General features: G+C 45.2%; 1 protein-coding gene across 1 annotated transcript; it reads right to left on the reverse strand.

Moving 5' to 3' along the window:
* Positions 1-1,761: 1,761 nt before the first annotated feature.
* LOC123062606 (transcription factor MYB1) lies at positions 1,762-6,172 on the reverse strand. The gene is made up of 3 exons (XM_044486193.1): positions 5,521-6,172; positions 4,459-5,296; positions 1,762-2,234 (listed from the first exon to the last, which is right to left on the reverse strand). The coding sequence occupies exons 1-2, from the start codon at positions 6,161-6,163 to the stop codon at positions 4,551-4,553; spliced, it is 1,389 nt and encodes a 462-aa protein (XP_044342128.1). The 5' UTR covers positions 6,164-6,172; the 3' UTR covers positions 1,762-2,234; positions 4,459-4,550.
* Between the last annotated feature and the right edge of the window lie 8,836 nt (positions 6,173-15,008).

Raw genomic sequence — 15,008 nt, forward strand, 5'->3', positions numbered from 1 at the left:
CCGGCTGCTCCGCCTTGTCCTCCTCCGGCTCTGCCACCTCCATCGAATCCGGCTGCTTATCCTCTTCCTCACCTCCTCCGGCTTAGGCGAGCCCGGAGGCAGGCCGACAGCGATGCGGGCAGCGCGCCTCGCCCAGATCTCGTCCTTAATCTGGAACCTGCGCTCCTGCATGAACATAGCATATGTGGTCTTCTTTTGCCAAGCCATGGCAAAGCCGGAGGGCGTGGGAAGAGCGACAGAGCAGGAGAGAGGTGAATGGGCTTGGGCTGGCGGCGTGAAAAGGGTGGAGGTGGATGTGGCTGGGGTTGGAGGACGCCAGCTGGCTTAAATGGCCAGATTTGGCCTCGGGCGGCGAGCCAGAGCGGCGCCACGCGACATTCACACCCCCATTGGAGGAGACGTCCGTCAAACCGCCGGGTTTTTCCGGGCGATTCTGTGTGGGACCCATCATCAGTCCAACGTGCTGGACGCGCCCGGGCACGTCCATATCCGCCTTATATTTAGGCTAGATATGAGAGATGCTAGTCAGTCCAGACGTTTGAGGCCTGTTTTATGTGCCCGTCTGGGCCCAGATTATTAAAGGAGATTTGGGGTGCCCGACTATAGATGCTCTAAGGCATGCAACTCCGATGATGCATGTTGCCTCATTTTCGACCGAGTTGGCTTGTACATCTAGTTGTCACTAGAATGTTTTGGGAACAATCAGACGGAACAAATTGTCTCGGCCTGGCATGATTATTCTGTTGTCAACTCTAGATTACCTCCTGATGTGTCTTCGTCGGATCTCACATGATTCAGCCAGTGCTGGTTTTTTGGTGGATATGTTTGGATCCAGTCTTCATTCGTTTTGTTTTGAGTGTCTAGTGGTTTGATACTTATGATCTATGACTTTTTTCATCGAGGATGGTTGTTGGTGCGCTGGTTCTACGTGACGGCGACATTCGATTGTCTAATACAATACGATTTGTCCGGCTTCAGTGAGGAAGGGTCGATGACGTCGGCATGCCTTCGGCTCGCTCCAGTGTTTGTAGTTCTTACTAGGTGGTCCACAGATCTGATTGTAATTTTAATAAATTTGGTGTTCTTTGTACTATTATGATTGAAGATGAATAGATTGAAAAATTTTCACGCAAAAATCCTAGAAACCAAGTGAACCATTCGGTCAACAACAATTTCTACTTTTGTAAATGCCTTAACCAGATAGTAAAGTGCCTTAATTCTCGAGGGACTGCCGAAAATCGGCGGGGCTTCGCTCCACAAGCAGAAAGTTTTTGAACATTGCGATTCTGCTTAAAAACGATTGTGTTCACGTCTCAGAAGAAGAAAAACGTCGCGACTTCCTAGGACGGTTTCGCCGTAGAGATAACGCCAACGCCATGATCATTCGTCGCAGCCTGGCATTGCACGACGGCCTCGGCTCTACCCAGCATAACAATTCAATTCAGCTACTCCAAAGCAAGACCGAGCTTGACCATACTGATACCAACACCATTCAGGAAAAGTTGATGCTCGTCATGTCCTCCTGCCGTGCTCGGCATACGCAGAAGCCGGAAACCACGATGCACAAAACACCGGAACAAATTAACTGAAACAGTATGGCGATCACAGAGCCAAACAAACTATCGCCGTTCATTGGCTACCCCAATTCGTATCATGCGCGTGCGTGCAGGACTGCAGAGGTTCCATCAAACCTTCAGGCAAGAACACATGCAAACACCAAGGCAGGAACACTCAGGAATCAAATCACAAAGACGGACCCCAGAGAAAAATTTGAGCGGTGAAGCTCTTTTTACAGTTTCAAAGAATTCAAGCGTTCTCTCAACAAATATACAGAAGAAGAAAAAAATCCCGTCTCGCAATTAAGAAATTGGACATACGAGCCCCCGTCGAATCAGCAAGGCTGGCAAGAGCAGAACCTAGTCCAACAAATCTGAATCCTAGTAATAAGCTGTGAGGCTCACATGATATTTCGATGCACCCAATCGCATCCGATCAGCATCCATGGCTGCCCCCACGAGGTACAGAATCTTTATATCATCAATTCATGGAGCCATGCATCATATAATTGAGACAGGTAGGGCACGGGGAACCGGCCAGCTGGTGACAAGCGTCAGGTTTGGGGCAACTTTAATGATGAAACGATTGTACCATAGTACATAATCCAATGATCAGGGAGCACGGCAGTTTTCTCCCTTGAGCAACAACATCCATCCATGCATGCCTGATTTGAAGACCTGAAAACAGATACGGCAAAATGATCAGGTGCCAGTCCTCCCACTTAGGCAAATAACAAAGAGGCAGATGATGCAGTATTACTAGTTCATTTTAGGCTTTTCTTGACTGTCTAGCACTTTAAAAATATTAGTATTGTAGATCAGAGCTTTTGTACACCAAATATGCCTATGGAAATAGAGCCACAAGAACTACTAAACCTTGATGACCGAGGCGGGAAAAGATAAATGACGCGGTCCAGATAGTTAGTACTCTATAGGAACTACAGGCAAGAGCTTCCAGGAAGCTTGTAGATTATAGCGTTTTTGATGACCACAATCTATGTGGACCTAGATCTAGGGCAGAGGCAAATAAAAGGTCCAGCAACACCATAAATAGGTCAGGAAACCAAAGGATGTACACCCAATACTCTACTGAAAGGAACAATGTAAGATAAGCGGTAACACTGAACGACAAAAAAATAGTGATCTAAACGCTTTTATATTTTACGGAGGGAGTACCAATCAGTACAAAATAAGATTGGCAGCAACCGTTTCCTACCCCTCAAAAGGAAAACAAGTAAGCTATGGTGCTACGAAGGAAAATGACCACCAGAGAGGCGAAGAGAGAACAACTATTCCAAATACTGGTCATGTTCAATGATACTGGTACTAGCATACAAGCCAGAGTTTAAATTTAGACAGACAGAACTGCTGTCATGTAAAACAAGGTGACAGCATACACGAGCTTCCAATTCTGAATTGCCTTAATCAGACTAGGGCAACAGATGGTCAGAAATAGAAACCTGAAAGCGAGAGAAGCAGGGACATCCGGACATGACTATACTAAGATCTGCAAAGCAGAATAGACAAACTCATGGAAGCATGCCCAACCAATTAAAAACCTGCCATGACTGTACTAACCAGTTAGACATAACCAAAGCATCTTCATCAACTCCATATGACCTATAACTGCACTTAAGACACCGCATAGAACCTGGCTGTCTTCAACAGTTAAAACAGTAATCTGGACGGCATGAACCTAGCTTTTCACCGGTCAACCAGGAAACCAGGACATATAACAATACAAACAGCGATTCTGAAAGAAACCTGATTCTGACTAAGATGACTCATACAGAAACACACTACAGAGACATGAAACTAGAGTTGCTGCTACCAACACCATTCCAGATTTATATCCTTCCTAAAAGGCATGTGATTAAGCGAGGCATTGATTTGAAACGCCATTACAGCACCAATGCGCTAAGCGCGTCCAGTTGATACTTGCCACGTCAGCTCGTGTTGTTACGATCACAAGCATGCATGGCTGCCCGCCCAATCGCACGGCGCACAGGCCATCATGCCATAAACACATCACCTCATGTTCGCTCGTTATATATAACACACTGATATTATGGGAAGATGTCTACCGCAATAAAATATCTCCACTAATATAAAAAGCACCAGCCCTGGCTGATCCAAAACATCCTAACCGCTCAACCATCCGCGTATGGCGGTTCAGATTGATTCCATGTTTTGCGCAGCATCACACACCCAATACCTTAGACTTGTTACAATTTACCCACCACTGCCACTGGTTATAAGGCTCTCCCCACCACTGCCTTCTTCTCAATCATGCAGACATCCCCTCCCGAACGTGCACCACACGTGTTTGGTTAATAGTACATACGTAACATGAGTATATGATAGGACTACTGGGTAATAAATGAACTGAAGTGCACATGTAACATGGGGATCTACTTATTCGATTACAATCATATAGTAAAAGACTAGAACCTCAATGATGGTTAATATGCAAGACAAAAATAATTAAGCTTCAGTTTGCTGGGGTCTAATCATGACCAATCACTTACGCTTGCTACAAACAAACGTATATCCATCTGTTCCCTTAGATGATCAATTCACTGTCAATATTTTGGTCTATTTTATTGAGCCAAACTGTTGTGGTAGCTTCATCATAGGAAAATACCGATTTCACGGCCATTGCTAGGAAAAAAGAAATGGGGAGTCTCATTATTTGGCGCTGGTGTATAATTGGCAGCATGGCACAATAATTTGAAATGGAATGTAATTAGTTTTAGGGTTTCGTTATAATGCAACAATCACATCCAGCTACCTACGTGTGTGATGCAGTGTGAATGAGCGATGCTAAGGACCTGTAAGAAGTATGAGAACATATACTAAAAGCTGGAAGTAACACATGCCTTAGAATCTACGGAGCACGCACCTCGGGAAGATTATAATCATGGTTGACTTCATTATGTCCAAAAGTAACAACTCCAATTTTTCAGTATTCCAACTCACACGATTCCTAATTTGTCAGGCTGGAGGATTAGACTGCACTAAGTTGCCAGAGTTACTGCTTTGCAGACCACCGTTCATCCAGGCAATGCTGCTGATTTCAGATACCAACGAAGCAAAACTACTGCTCAAAATTGGAGGATGGTCTATAAACTCTTTAAACTCAGGTCCCAACAATGAGTTGTTACGAGGTTGCTCTTCAGCGCTGCAGCAACCATGGCCACATTTGTTTGGTACATCAGCAGCAAAGCATGTAGTATCAGCAAACTTGGAGACCGCAATTTCAGGCGTCAAAGCCTGAATGGTTGGAACAAACTTGGTAGAGCTCGACATTTCCATTTGCATCTGTTGAGCAGGTCCTAGACTGTATGGTCTGAAAGCACCAACCGTAGCCACTGGTCGCACCGGGTAGGATCGATCAACAGCTTCAGTGCTACAATTGTTAATATCTCTGATTTGCAATGCCCCAGCAGAGGTTTCAGATACTGTTTGCACAGGAGCTTCCTTTACTTCCATAACACTGAAGGAACTAGGACCCGACAATGGCCACCGTTCTTCTGAAACTGCCCTGGACATCTCTCTCATAGGTTGCTCTGCAGAAGCACTTCGTGTGCACCGGGTACCGGTGCAGTACCGACGCCTCAGAGTAGAATTCCAGTGATTCTTGATTGCATTGTCGGTTCTCCCAACCAAAAGTTTCGCGATAGATGCCCATTTGTTCCCATGAATCGCATGAGCAGATATTATCATTTGGTCCTCCTCCTCTGCATCCAAATTATCACAGATTTAGCAAGCAAGTAGGAGAGATGTGCTACATAACATCTACGATCAATTAAGCGCATAATGCATTATGTATCATGTCCATAATTCTAACAACAAACCAATAATGCGCCTTACACGTTGCATTATAAACAAAATTGGCACCTGACTACATACTCCACAGGAAATGGGGCACAACTAGCAGTAGATGGATGAAAAGAGCAGGTACCAGTGAATGGCTTGCGCTTGAGTTGAGGATCGAGCTGGTTGCACCAGCGGAGGCGGCAGGACTTGCCGGAGCGGCCGGGGATCCCGCGCGCAATGGTCATCCAGTTCCGCGCCCCGTCCCTCATCACCAGATTGGTCAGCACCGCGTCCTCCTCCGGCGACCACGGCCCCTTCACCCGCTCATCGGCCGCGGCCGAAGCCGCGCCGCCCGCCCCAGATAACGCGCCGGTGACGACCACGTCGTCGTCGTCGTCGTCCCCCGAGAGAGGCGGCGACGAATGGTTCGGTTGGGGCAGGACAGGGGTTTGCGGCTCCGCCGAGGAAGGGGACGACGACGCCGGTTGGTGCGTCTGGGGTTGGGGCGGGGGCTGGACTGGGCCTTGCGTCTCGCCGGCCGCGGTGGATGGGGAGGAGGAGGAGGACGCGATGGGGTGGCGCGGCAGGGGTTGGGGACGGGCCGGGGCGCCCGTCTCGTCGGACGCGGAGGGAGGTGGGGGCGGCGAGGCATGGTGCGGCGGGGGTCGGGGCGGGTCTGGAGCTTCCGGCTCGTCGGCGGCGGGAGCGGGGCTGGAATGGGCGGAGACGGCGGCGGTTGGTGGGCTGGAGGACAGCGGCTGCGGCGAGACGGCGGTTTCGGACGACATCTGTGGTGCGGTGGGAAAACTGAAACTGGTGTTCCGGGAGGGTGCCGTTTTATTCTGTCGTGTGGGGTCCACTGGTTAGTCAACATTTTCTGTTCCGTGTTTCTCTCTGGAGAGCTTCGGGGCCGTAAGGTTATTTATATGGGCCAGCGAGACGATTCGGAGCCCATTTAGGCATACACTGTTGGCCCATGCCTTGTACCCCGTAAAAAGACTAGAAACCCTGTTTCATTCCATCGTCTAGAAAAAACTAGATTCTCTAAAAAGATAATCTTGAAAGTTGTTCCATTCGTTCTGTGATCTAATTTTGGGACCTCGATTTGACCGTTTGACTATGATACGTGCAGATCTTGCCTATGATAAAGCAGTAAAGCAAATTCGATAGATCTTATACTATAATAATGGATGTTCTTTTCTCCTCAGTTTTGTTGTTCGTCACCTCTCCTCCTTTTAGGCAATAATGTCAGTTTTATCTTGGCTTTTGTTGTCGGCCATCTATCCTCTTTTTAGCATTCCTGTCGACGCAACTGATTTCCAAAAAATATGCTATGTTTCTCTTTCCAGTGAGGCCTTTTGGCTCTCGGCCTCCCGTCGACACAACTGATTCAAACCTTTTCAGTTTCAAAAAAAAAACTGAAACAATTGTACAAGTAAACAAATATGATATGTGTATGTGTGTAAAATTTCAGAATGAGATTACTTGAAATGCGATCTGCATAAAAAAGATAAATTCATGGCCTGTGAGGATGAATAGCATCATGTGTTAAGAAACTCAAAAAAAAAAATCGCACAGCTCTCATTTCAACATATTTCGTCTTGAAATTTAAACACTTGTGCATTATGCCTCCATGTATATCTATATTTTTTTTAGAATTTTTTGAAATGTAAACATATGAATTTTGATTTTTTTTCAAAAACCGACCTACATGGAGCTCGGCCACCAAAAGGGATTTATATCAAGAAGACATGTTACAACAGATACAAATGAAATTTGAAGTGTAGGTTTAAGTCTCATCGCACATTCTATTGGAAATCAAATTGTTATTTTTTGAGAGAGGAGGGGGGGCACTCGAAGAAGCTTCCGCTTGCGGAGCAGAGTTGTCGTAGAGCTCCGCAGAGGCTAACATGGTCTCCGCGAGCTCTACATTGGTGACCTCCACTTCGAGCGCCCGATTAGCACCATTATGCACGGTATGGTGTCGCTTGGACCTAACATCTTTAGTTGTAGGTATGTGTACAAGGGTAGTGCAATGAACTTTACGTAAGCGGGCCTGCCGAGGATAGCAGTGTACCCCAGGCGGAGCAACACGACCTAGAAGCACATTGTTTCTAAGCAGAAGTTTTCTTCGTCTCCGAAGATCACTTCCAGGGACATCACTTTTTTGCCTAGTACAAACTCGTGGAAGTCAGGGGGCGAGGGGTTCAGACGGGATTTGGAGATTCCCACCTTTGACAGGGTGTTGAGGAAGATGACGTTGACCCTGCTGCCTCCATCCATAAGGACTTATGGGAGGTCGAAGTGACCGACGATCGGATCTAGCACCAGGGAGGATTTCCCTTGATGAGGGATGTAGTCAGGGTGGTCAGTGCAGTCGAAGGCGATGGTGGAGCTGGACCAGTCTAGGTATTCCACGTGGACATGTGTAATGGCACAAATTGTCGGCCGTGTGAGCTTCTAGGCTAGCCCTGTGTCAGCGACCTAGAAGATCATATGCAGCCGGTCAGGCGAGCAGGCGGGTTGATGAAGATCCAGCCACTATGAGATCGTACGGGATTGACGTCGCGTCTCGTGCCAAAGGTGATGGTGGGATACGGAGGCACACAACATCGCCATTTAGATATATTAAAACTGAGCACCATCCCAGCCCTCTCAAGCACTTAACATCTTAACCGTTCGTTTTCATGTGCTGGCCGTTCCTGGCCACTGGATCTTCTTGGGATGTTTTTCGCGAGATCGGCTGTCCGAGGGGCAGCTACTCCGGTAGCTTTTTTGGGCCCCTGTGGTTAATTGGGCTCGTATCGGGTTGTTTTGGCCCATTTTCCATGCTCAACAGTCAACCCCGTCCCACTTCCTCTCGCTCTCTCAGCCCTCAGGGAACGAACAATGCTGGCGGCGGAGGTGGCGACTTAACTGGCGGCGGAGGCGCGCGACGACTAGGTTGGAGGAGGCCGCCTCACCGGCAGTGCTCGAATCCACCGCGTCAACCCGACGTCACGAAGCCGCCAACCTCATCCTGGTTGAACGGAGCCGCCCACCTCATCACGCTGGCCGCCCCCTTCCGTGCCGTATAGTCGCCGTTGCTCTCCCCACCAGTAAGTTGTTGGGGAACGTAGTAATTTCAAATAATTTCCTACGCACACGCAAGATCATGGTGATGCATAGCAACGAGAGGGGAGAGTGTGATCTACGTACCCTTGTAGATCGACAATGGAAGCGTTTGGTTGATGTAGTCGTACGTCTCCACGGCCCGACCGATCAACCACCGAAACTACGGCACCTCCGAGTTCTAGCACACGTTCAGCTCGATGACGATCCCCGGACTCCGATCCAGCAAAGTGTCAGGTAAGAGTTCCGTCAGCACGACGGCGTGGTGACGATCTTGATGCAGGGCTTCGCCTAAGCACCGCTACAATATTATCGAGGATTATGGTGGAAGGGGGCACCGCACACGGCTAAGAATATGATCACGTGGATCAACTTGTGTGTCTTGGGGTGCCCCCTGCCCCCGTATATAAAGGAGCAAGGGGAGGAGGCCGGCCGGCCCCTATAGGCGCGCCAGGAGGAGTCCTCCTCCTAGTAGGAGTAGGACTCGTACTAGGAGGGGGAAGGAAGTGGGGAGGGAGAGGGAAAGGGGGGCGCCGCCCCCCCTCTCCTAGTCCAATTCGGACCAGGGAGGAGGAGGCGCGCGGCCCACCCTGGCTACCCCTCTCTCTCTCCACTAAGGCCTATAAGGCCCATTACTTTTCCTGGTAGGGTTCCGGTAACCCTCCGGCTCTCCGGTTTTCTCCGAAATCACCCGAAACACTTCCAGTGTCCGAATATAGCCGTCCAATATATCAATCTTTATGTCTCGACCATTTCGAGACTCCTCATCATGTCCGTGATCACATCCGGGACTCCGAACTAACTTCGGTACATCAAAACTCATAAACTCATAATATAACTGTCATCGAAACCTTAAGCGTGCGGACCCTACGGGTTCGAGAACAATGTAGACATGACCGAGACACGTCTCCGGTCAATAACCAATAGCGGAACCTGGATGCTCATATTGGCTCCCACATATTCTATGAAGATCTTTATCGGTCAGACCGCATAACAACATACGTTGTTCCCTTTGTCATCGGTATGTTACTTGCCCGAGATTCGATCGTCGGTATCTCAATACCTAGTTCAATCTCGTTACCGACAAGTCTCTTTACTCGTTCCGTAATACATCATCTCGCAACTAACTCATTAGTTGTAATGCTTGCAAGGCTTATGTGATGTGTATTACCGAGAGGGCCCAGAGATACCTCTCCGACAATCGGAGTGACAAATCCTAATCTCGAAATACGCCAACCCAACATGTACCTTTGGAGACACCTGTAGAGCACCTTTATAATCACCCATTTACGTTGTGACGTTTGGTAGCACACAAAGTGTTCCTCCGGCAAACGGGAGTTGCATAATCTCATAGTCACAGGAACATGTATAAGTCATGAAGAAAGCAATAGCAACATACTAAACGATCGGGTGCTAAGCTAATGGAATGGGTCATGTCAATCAGTTCATTCACCTAATGATGTGATCCCGTTAATCAAATAACAAATATTTGTCCATGGTTAGGAAACATAACCATCTTTGATTAACGAGCTAGTCAAGTAGAGGCATACTAGTGACACTCTATTTGTCTATGTATTCACACATGTATTATGTTTCCGGTTAATACAATTCTAGCATGAATAATAAACATTTATCATGATATAAGGAAATAAATAATAACTTTATTATTGCCTCTAGGGCATATTTCCTTCAGTCTCCCACTTGCACTAGAGTCAATAATCTAGTTCACATCACCATGTGATTTAACACTAATAGTTCACATCTTTATGTGATTAGTTCACATCTTCATGTGACCAACACCCAAAGAGTTTACTACATTCAGTAATCTAGTTCACATCGCTATGCGATTAACACCCAAAGAGTACTAAGGTGTGATCATGTTTTGCTTGTGAGAGAAGTTTAGTCAACGGGTCTGCCACATTCAGATCCGTATGTATTTTGCAAATTTCTATGTCAACAATGCTCTGCACAGAGCTACTCTAGCTAATTGCTCCCACTTTCAATATGTATCCACATTGAGATTTAGAGTCATCTGGATTAGTGTCAAAACTTGCATCGACGTAACCCTTTACGACGAACCTTTTTGTCACCTCCATAATCGAGAAACATATCCTTATTCCACTAAGGATAATTTTGACCGCTGTCCAGTGATCTACTCCTAGATTACTATTGTACTACCTTGCCAAAATCAGTGTAGGGTATACAACAGATCTGGTACATAGCATGGCATACTTTATAGAACCTATGGCTGAGGCATAGGGAATGACTTTCATTCTCTTTCTAACTTCTGTCGTGGTCGGGTTTTGTGTCTTACTCAATTTCACACCTTGTAACACAGACAAGAACTCTTTCTTTGACTGTTCTTATTTGAACTACTTCAAAATCTTGTCAAGGTATGTACTCATTGAAAAAAAAATTATCAAGCGTCTTGATCTATCTCTATAGATCTTGATGTTCAATATGTCAGTAGCTTCACCGAGGTCTTTCTTTGGAAAATTCCTTTCAAACACTCCTTTATGCTTTGCAGAATAATTCTACATTATTTCCGATCAACAATATGTCATTCACATATACTTATCAGAAATGTTGTAGTGCTCCCACTCACTTTCTTGTAAATACAGGCTTCATCGCAAGTCTGTATAAAACTATATGCTTTGATCAACTTATCGAAGCGTATATTCCAACTCCGAGATGCTTGCACCAGTCCATAGATGGATCGCTGGAGCTTGCATATTTTGTTAGCACCTTTAGGATTGACAAAACCTTCTGGTTGTATCATATACAACTCTTCTTTAATAAATCTATTAGGGAATGCAGTTTTGTTTATCCATTTGCCAGATTTCATAAAATGCGGCAATTGCTAACATGATTCAGACAGACTTAAGCATAGATACGAGTGAGAAACTCTCATCGTAGTCAACACCTTGAACTTGTCGAAAATCTTTTGCGACAATTCTAGCTTTGTAGATAGTAACACTACTATCAGCGTCCGTCTTCCTCTTGAAGATCCATTTATTCTCAATTGCTTGCCGATCATCGGGCATGTCAACCAAAGTCCATACTTTGTTCTCATACATGGATCCCATCTCAGATTTCATGGCCTCAAGCCATTTTGCGGAATCTGGGCTCACCATCGCCTCTTCATAGTTCGTAGGTTCGTCATGGTCAAGTAGCATGACCTCCAGAACAGGATTACCGTACCACTCTGGTGCAGATCTCACTCTGGTTTACCTACGAGATTCGGTAGTAACTTGATCTGAAGTTACATGATCATCATCATTAGCTTCCTCACTAATTGGTGTAGTAGTCACAGGAACAGATTTCTGTAATGAACTACTTTCCAATAAGGGAGAAGGTACAATTACCTTATCAAGTTCTACTTTCCTCCCACTCACTTCTTTCGAGAGAACCTCCTTATCTAGAAAGGATCCATTCTTAGCAACAAATGTCTTGCCTTTGGATCTGTGATAGAAGGTGTACCCAACAGTAACTTTTTGGGTATCCTATGAAGACACACTTTTCCGATCTGGGTTTGAGCTTATCAGGATGAAACTTTTTCACATAAGCATTGCAAGCCCAAACTTTAAGAAACGACAACTTTGGTTTCTTGCCAAACCACAATTCATACGGTGCCGTCTCAACGGATTTAGATGGTGCCCTTTTAACGTGAATGCAGCTGTCTCTAATGCATAACCCCAAAAAGATAGTGGTAGATCGGTAAGAGACATCATAGATTGCACTATATCCAATAAAGTACGGTTATGATGTTCGGACACACCATTATGCTGTGGTGTTCCAGGTGGCATGAATTTGTGAAACTATTCCACATTGTTTTAATTGAAGACCAAACTCGTAACTCAAATATCCGTCTCCGCGATCAGATCGTGGAAACCTTATCTTCTTGTCACGATGATTTTCCACTTCACTATGAAATTCTTTGAACTGTTGAAATGTTTCAGACTTATGTTTCATCAAGTAGATATACCCATATCTGCTCAAATCATCTGTGAAGTTCAGAAAATAACGATACTTGCCGTGAGCCTTAACACTCATCGGACCGCATACATCAGTATGTATTATTTCTAATAAGTCAGTTGCTCGCTCCAGAGAACGGAGTCTTAGTCATCTTGCCCATGAGGCATGGTTCGCAAGCATCAAGTGATTCATAATCAAGTGATTCCAAAATCCCATCAGCATGGAGTTTCTTCATGCGCTTTACACCAATATGACCTAAACGGCAGTGCTACAAATAAGTTGCACTATCATTATTAACTTTGCATCTTTTGGTTTCAATATTATGATTATGTGTATCACTACGATCGAGATCCAACGAACTATTTTCATTGGGTGTGTAACCATATAAGGTTTTATTCATGTAAATAGAACAACAATTTATTCTCTTACTTAAATGAATAACCGTATTACAATAAACATGATCAAATCACATTCATGCTCAACGCAAACACCAAATAACACTTATTCAGGTTCAACACTAATCCTGAAAGTATAGGGAGTGTGCGATGATGATCATATCAATCTTGGAACCACTTCCAACACACATCGTCACTTCACCCTTAACTAGTCTCTGTTTATTCTGCAACTCCCGTTTCGAGTTACTAATCTTAGCAACTGAACTAGTATCAAATACTGAGGGGTTGCTATAAACACTAGTAAAGTACACATTAATAACATGTATATCAAATATACTTATGTTCACTTTGCCATCCTTCTTATCTGCCAATCACTTGGGGTAGTTCCGCTTCCAGTGATCAGTCCCTTTGCAGTAGAAACACTTAGTCTCAGGCTTAGGACCAGACTTGGGCTTCTTCACTTGAGCAGCAACTTGCTTGCTGTTCTTCTTGAAGTTCCCTTTCTTCCCTCTGCCCTTTTCTTGAAACTAGTGGTCTTGTCTACCATCAACACTTGATGTTTTTCTCGATTTCTACCTTCGTCAATTTCCGCATTACGAAGAGCTTGGGAATCGTTTCCGTTATCCCTTGCATATCATAGTTCATCACGAAGTTCTTCTAACTTGGTGATGGTGACTAGAGAATTCTGCCAATCACTATCTTATCTGGAAGATTAACTCCCACTTGATTCAAGCGATTGTAGTACTCAGACAATCTGGGCACATGCTCACTAGTTGAGCGATTCTCCTCCATCTTTTAGCTATAGAACTTGTTGGAGACTTCATATCTCTCAACTCGGGTATTTGCTTGAAATATTAACTTCAACTCCTGGAACATCTCATATGCTCCATGACGTTCAAAACGTCTTTGAAGTCCCGATTCTAAGCCATTAAGCATGGTGCACTAAACTATCAAGTAGTCATCATATTGAGCTAGCCAAACGTTCATAACGTCTGCATCTGCTCCTGCAATAGGTCCGTCACCTAGCGGTGCATCAAGGACATAATTCTTCTATGCAACAATGAGGATAAACCTCAGATCACGGATCCAATCCGCATCATTGCTACTAACATCTTTCAACACAATTTTCTCTAGGAACATATCAAAATAAACACAGGGAAGCAACAACGCGAGCTATTGATCTACAACATAATTTGCAAAATACCACCAGGACTAAGTTCATGATAAATTTAAGTTCAATTAATCATATTACTTAAGAACTCCCACTTAGATAGACATCCCTCTAATCCTCTAAGTGATTACGTGATCCAAATCAACTAAACCATGTCCGATCATCACGTGAGATGGAGTAGTTTCATTGGTGAACATCATTATGTTGATCATATCTACTATATGATTCACGCTCGACCTTTCGGTCTCCGTGTTCCGAGGCCATATCTGTATATGCTTGGCTCGTCAAGTATAACCTGAGTATTCCGCGTGTGCAACTGTTTTGCACCCGTTGTATTTGAACGTAGAGCCTATCACACCCGATCATCATGTGGTGTCTCAGCACGAAGAACTTTCGCAACGGTACATACTCAGGGAGAACACTTCTTGATAATTAGTGAGAGATCATCTTATAATGCTACCGTCAATCAAAGCAAGATAAGATGCATAAAAGATAAACATCACATGCAATCAATATAAGTGATATGATATGGCCATCATCATCTTGTGCTTGTGATCTCCATCTTCGAAGCACCGTCGTGATCACCATCGTCACCGGCGCGACACCTTGATCTCCATCGTAGCATCGTTGTCGTCTCGCCAATCTTATGCTTCCACGACTATCGCTACCGCTTAGTGATAAAGTAAAGCATTACAGCGCGATTGCATTGCATACAATAAAGCGACAACCATATGGCTCCTGCCAGTTGCCGATAACTCGGTTACAAAACATGATCATCTCATACAATAAAATTTAGCATCATGTCTTGACCATATCACATCACAACATGCCCTGCAAAAACAAGTTAGACGTCCTCTACTTTGTTGTTGCAAGTTTTACGTGGCTGCTACGGGCTTAAGCAAGAACCAATCTTACCTACGCATCAAAACCACAACGATAGTTTGTCAAGTTGGTGCTGTTTTAACCTTCGCAAGGACCGGG

The sequence above is a fragment of the Triticum aestivum genome, chromosome 3A, assembly GCF_018294505.1.
Source record: "Triticum aestivum cultivar Chinese Spring chromosome 3A, IWGSC CS RefSeq v2.1, whole genome shotgun sequence".
Lineage (NCBI taxonomy): Eukaryota > Viridiplantae > Streptophyta > Magnoliopsida > Poales > Poaceae > Triticum > Triticum aestivum.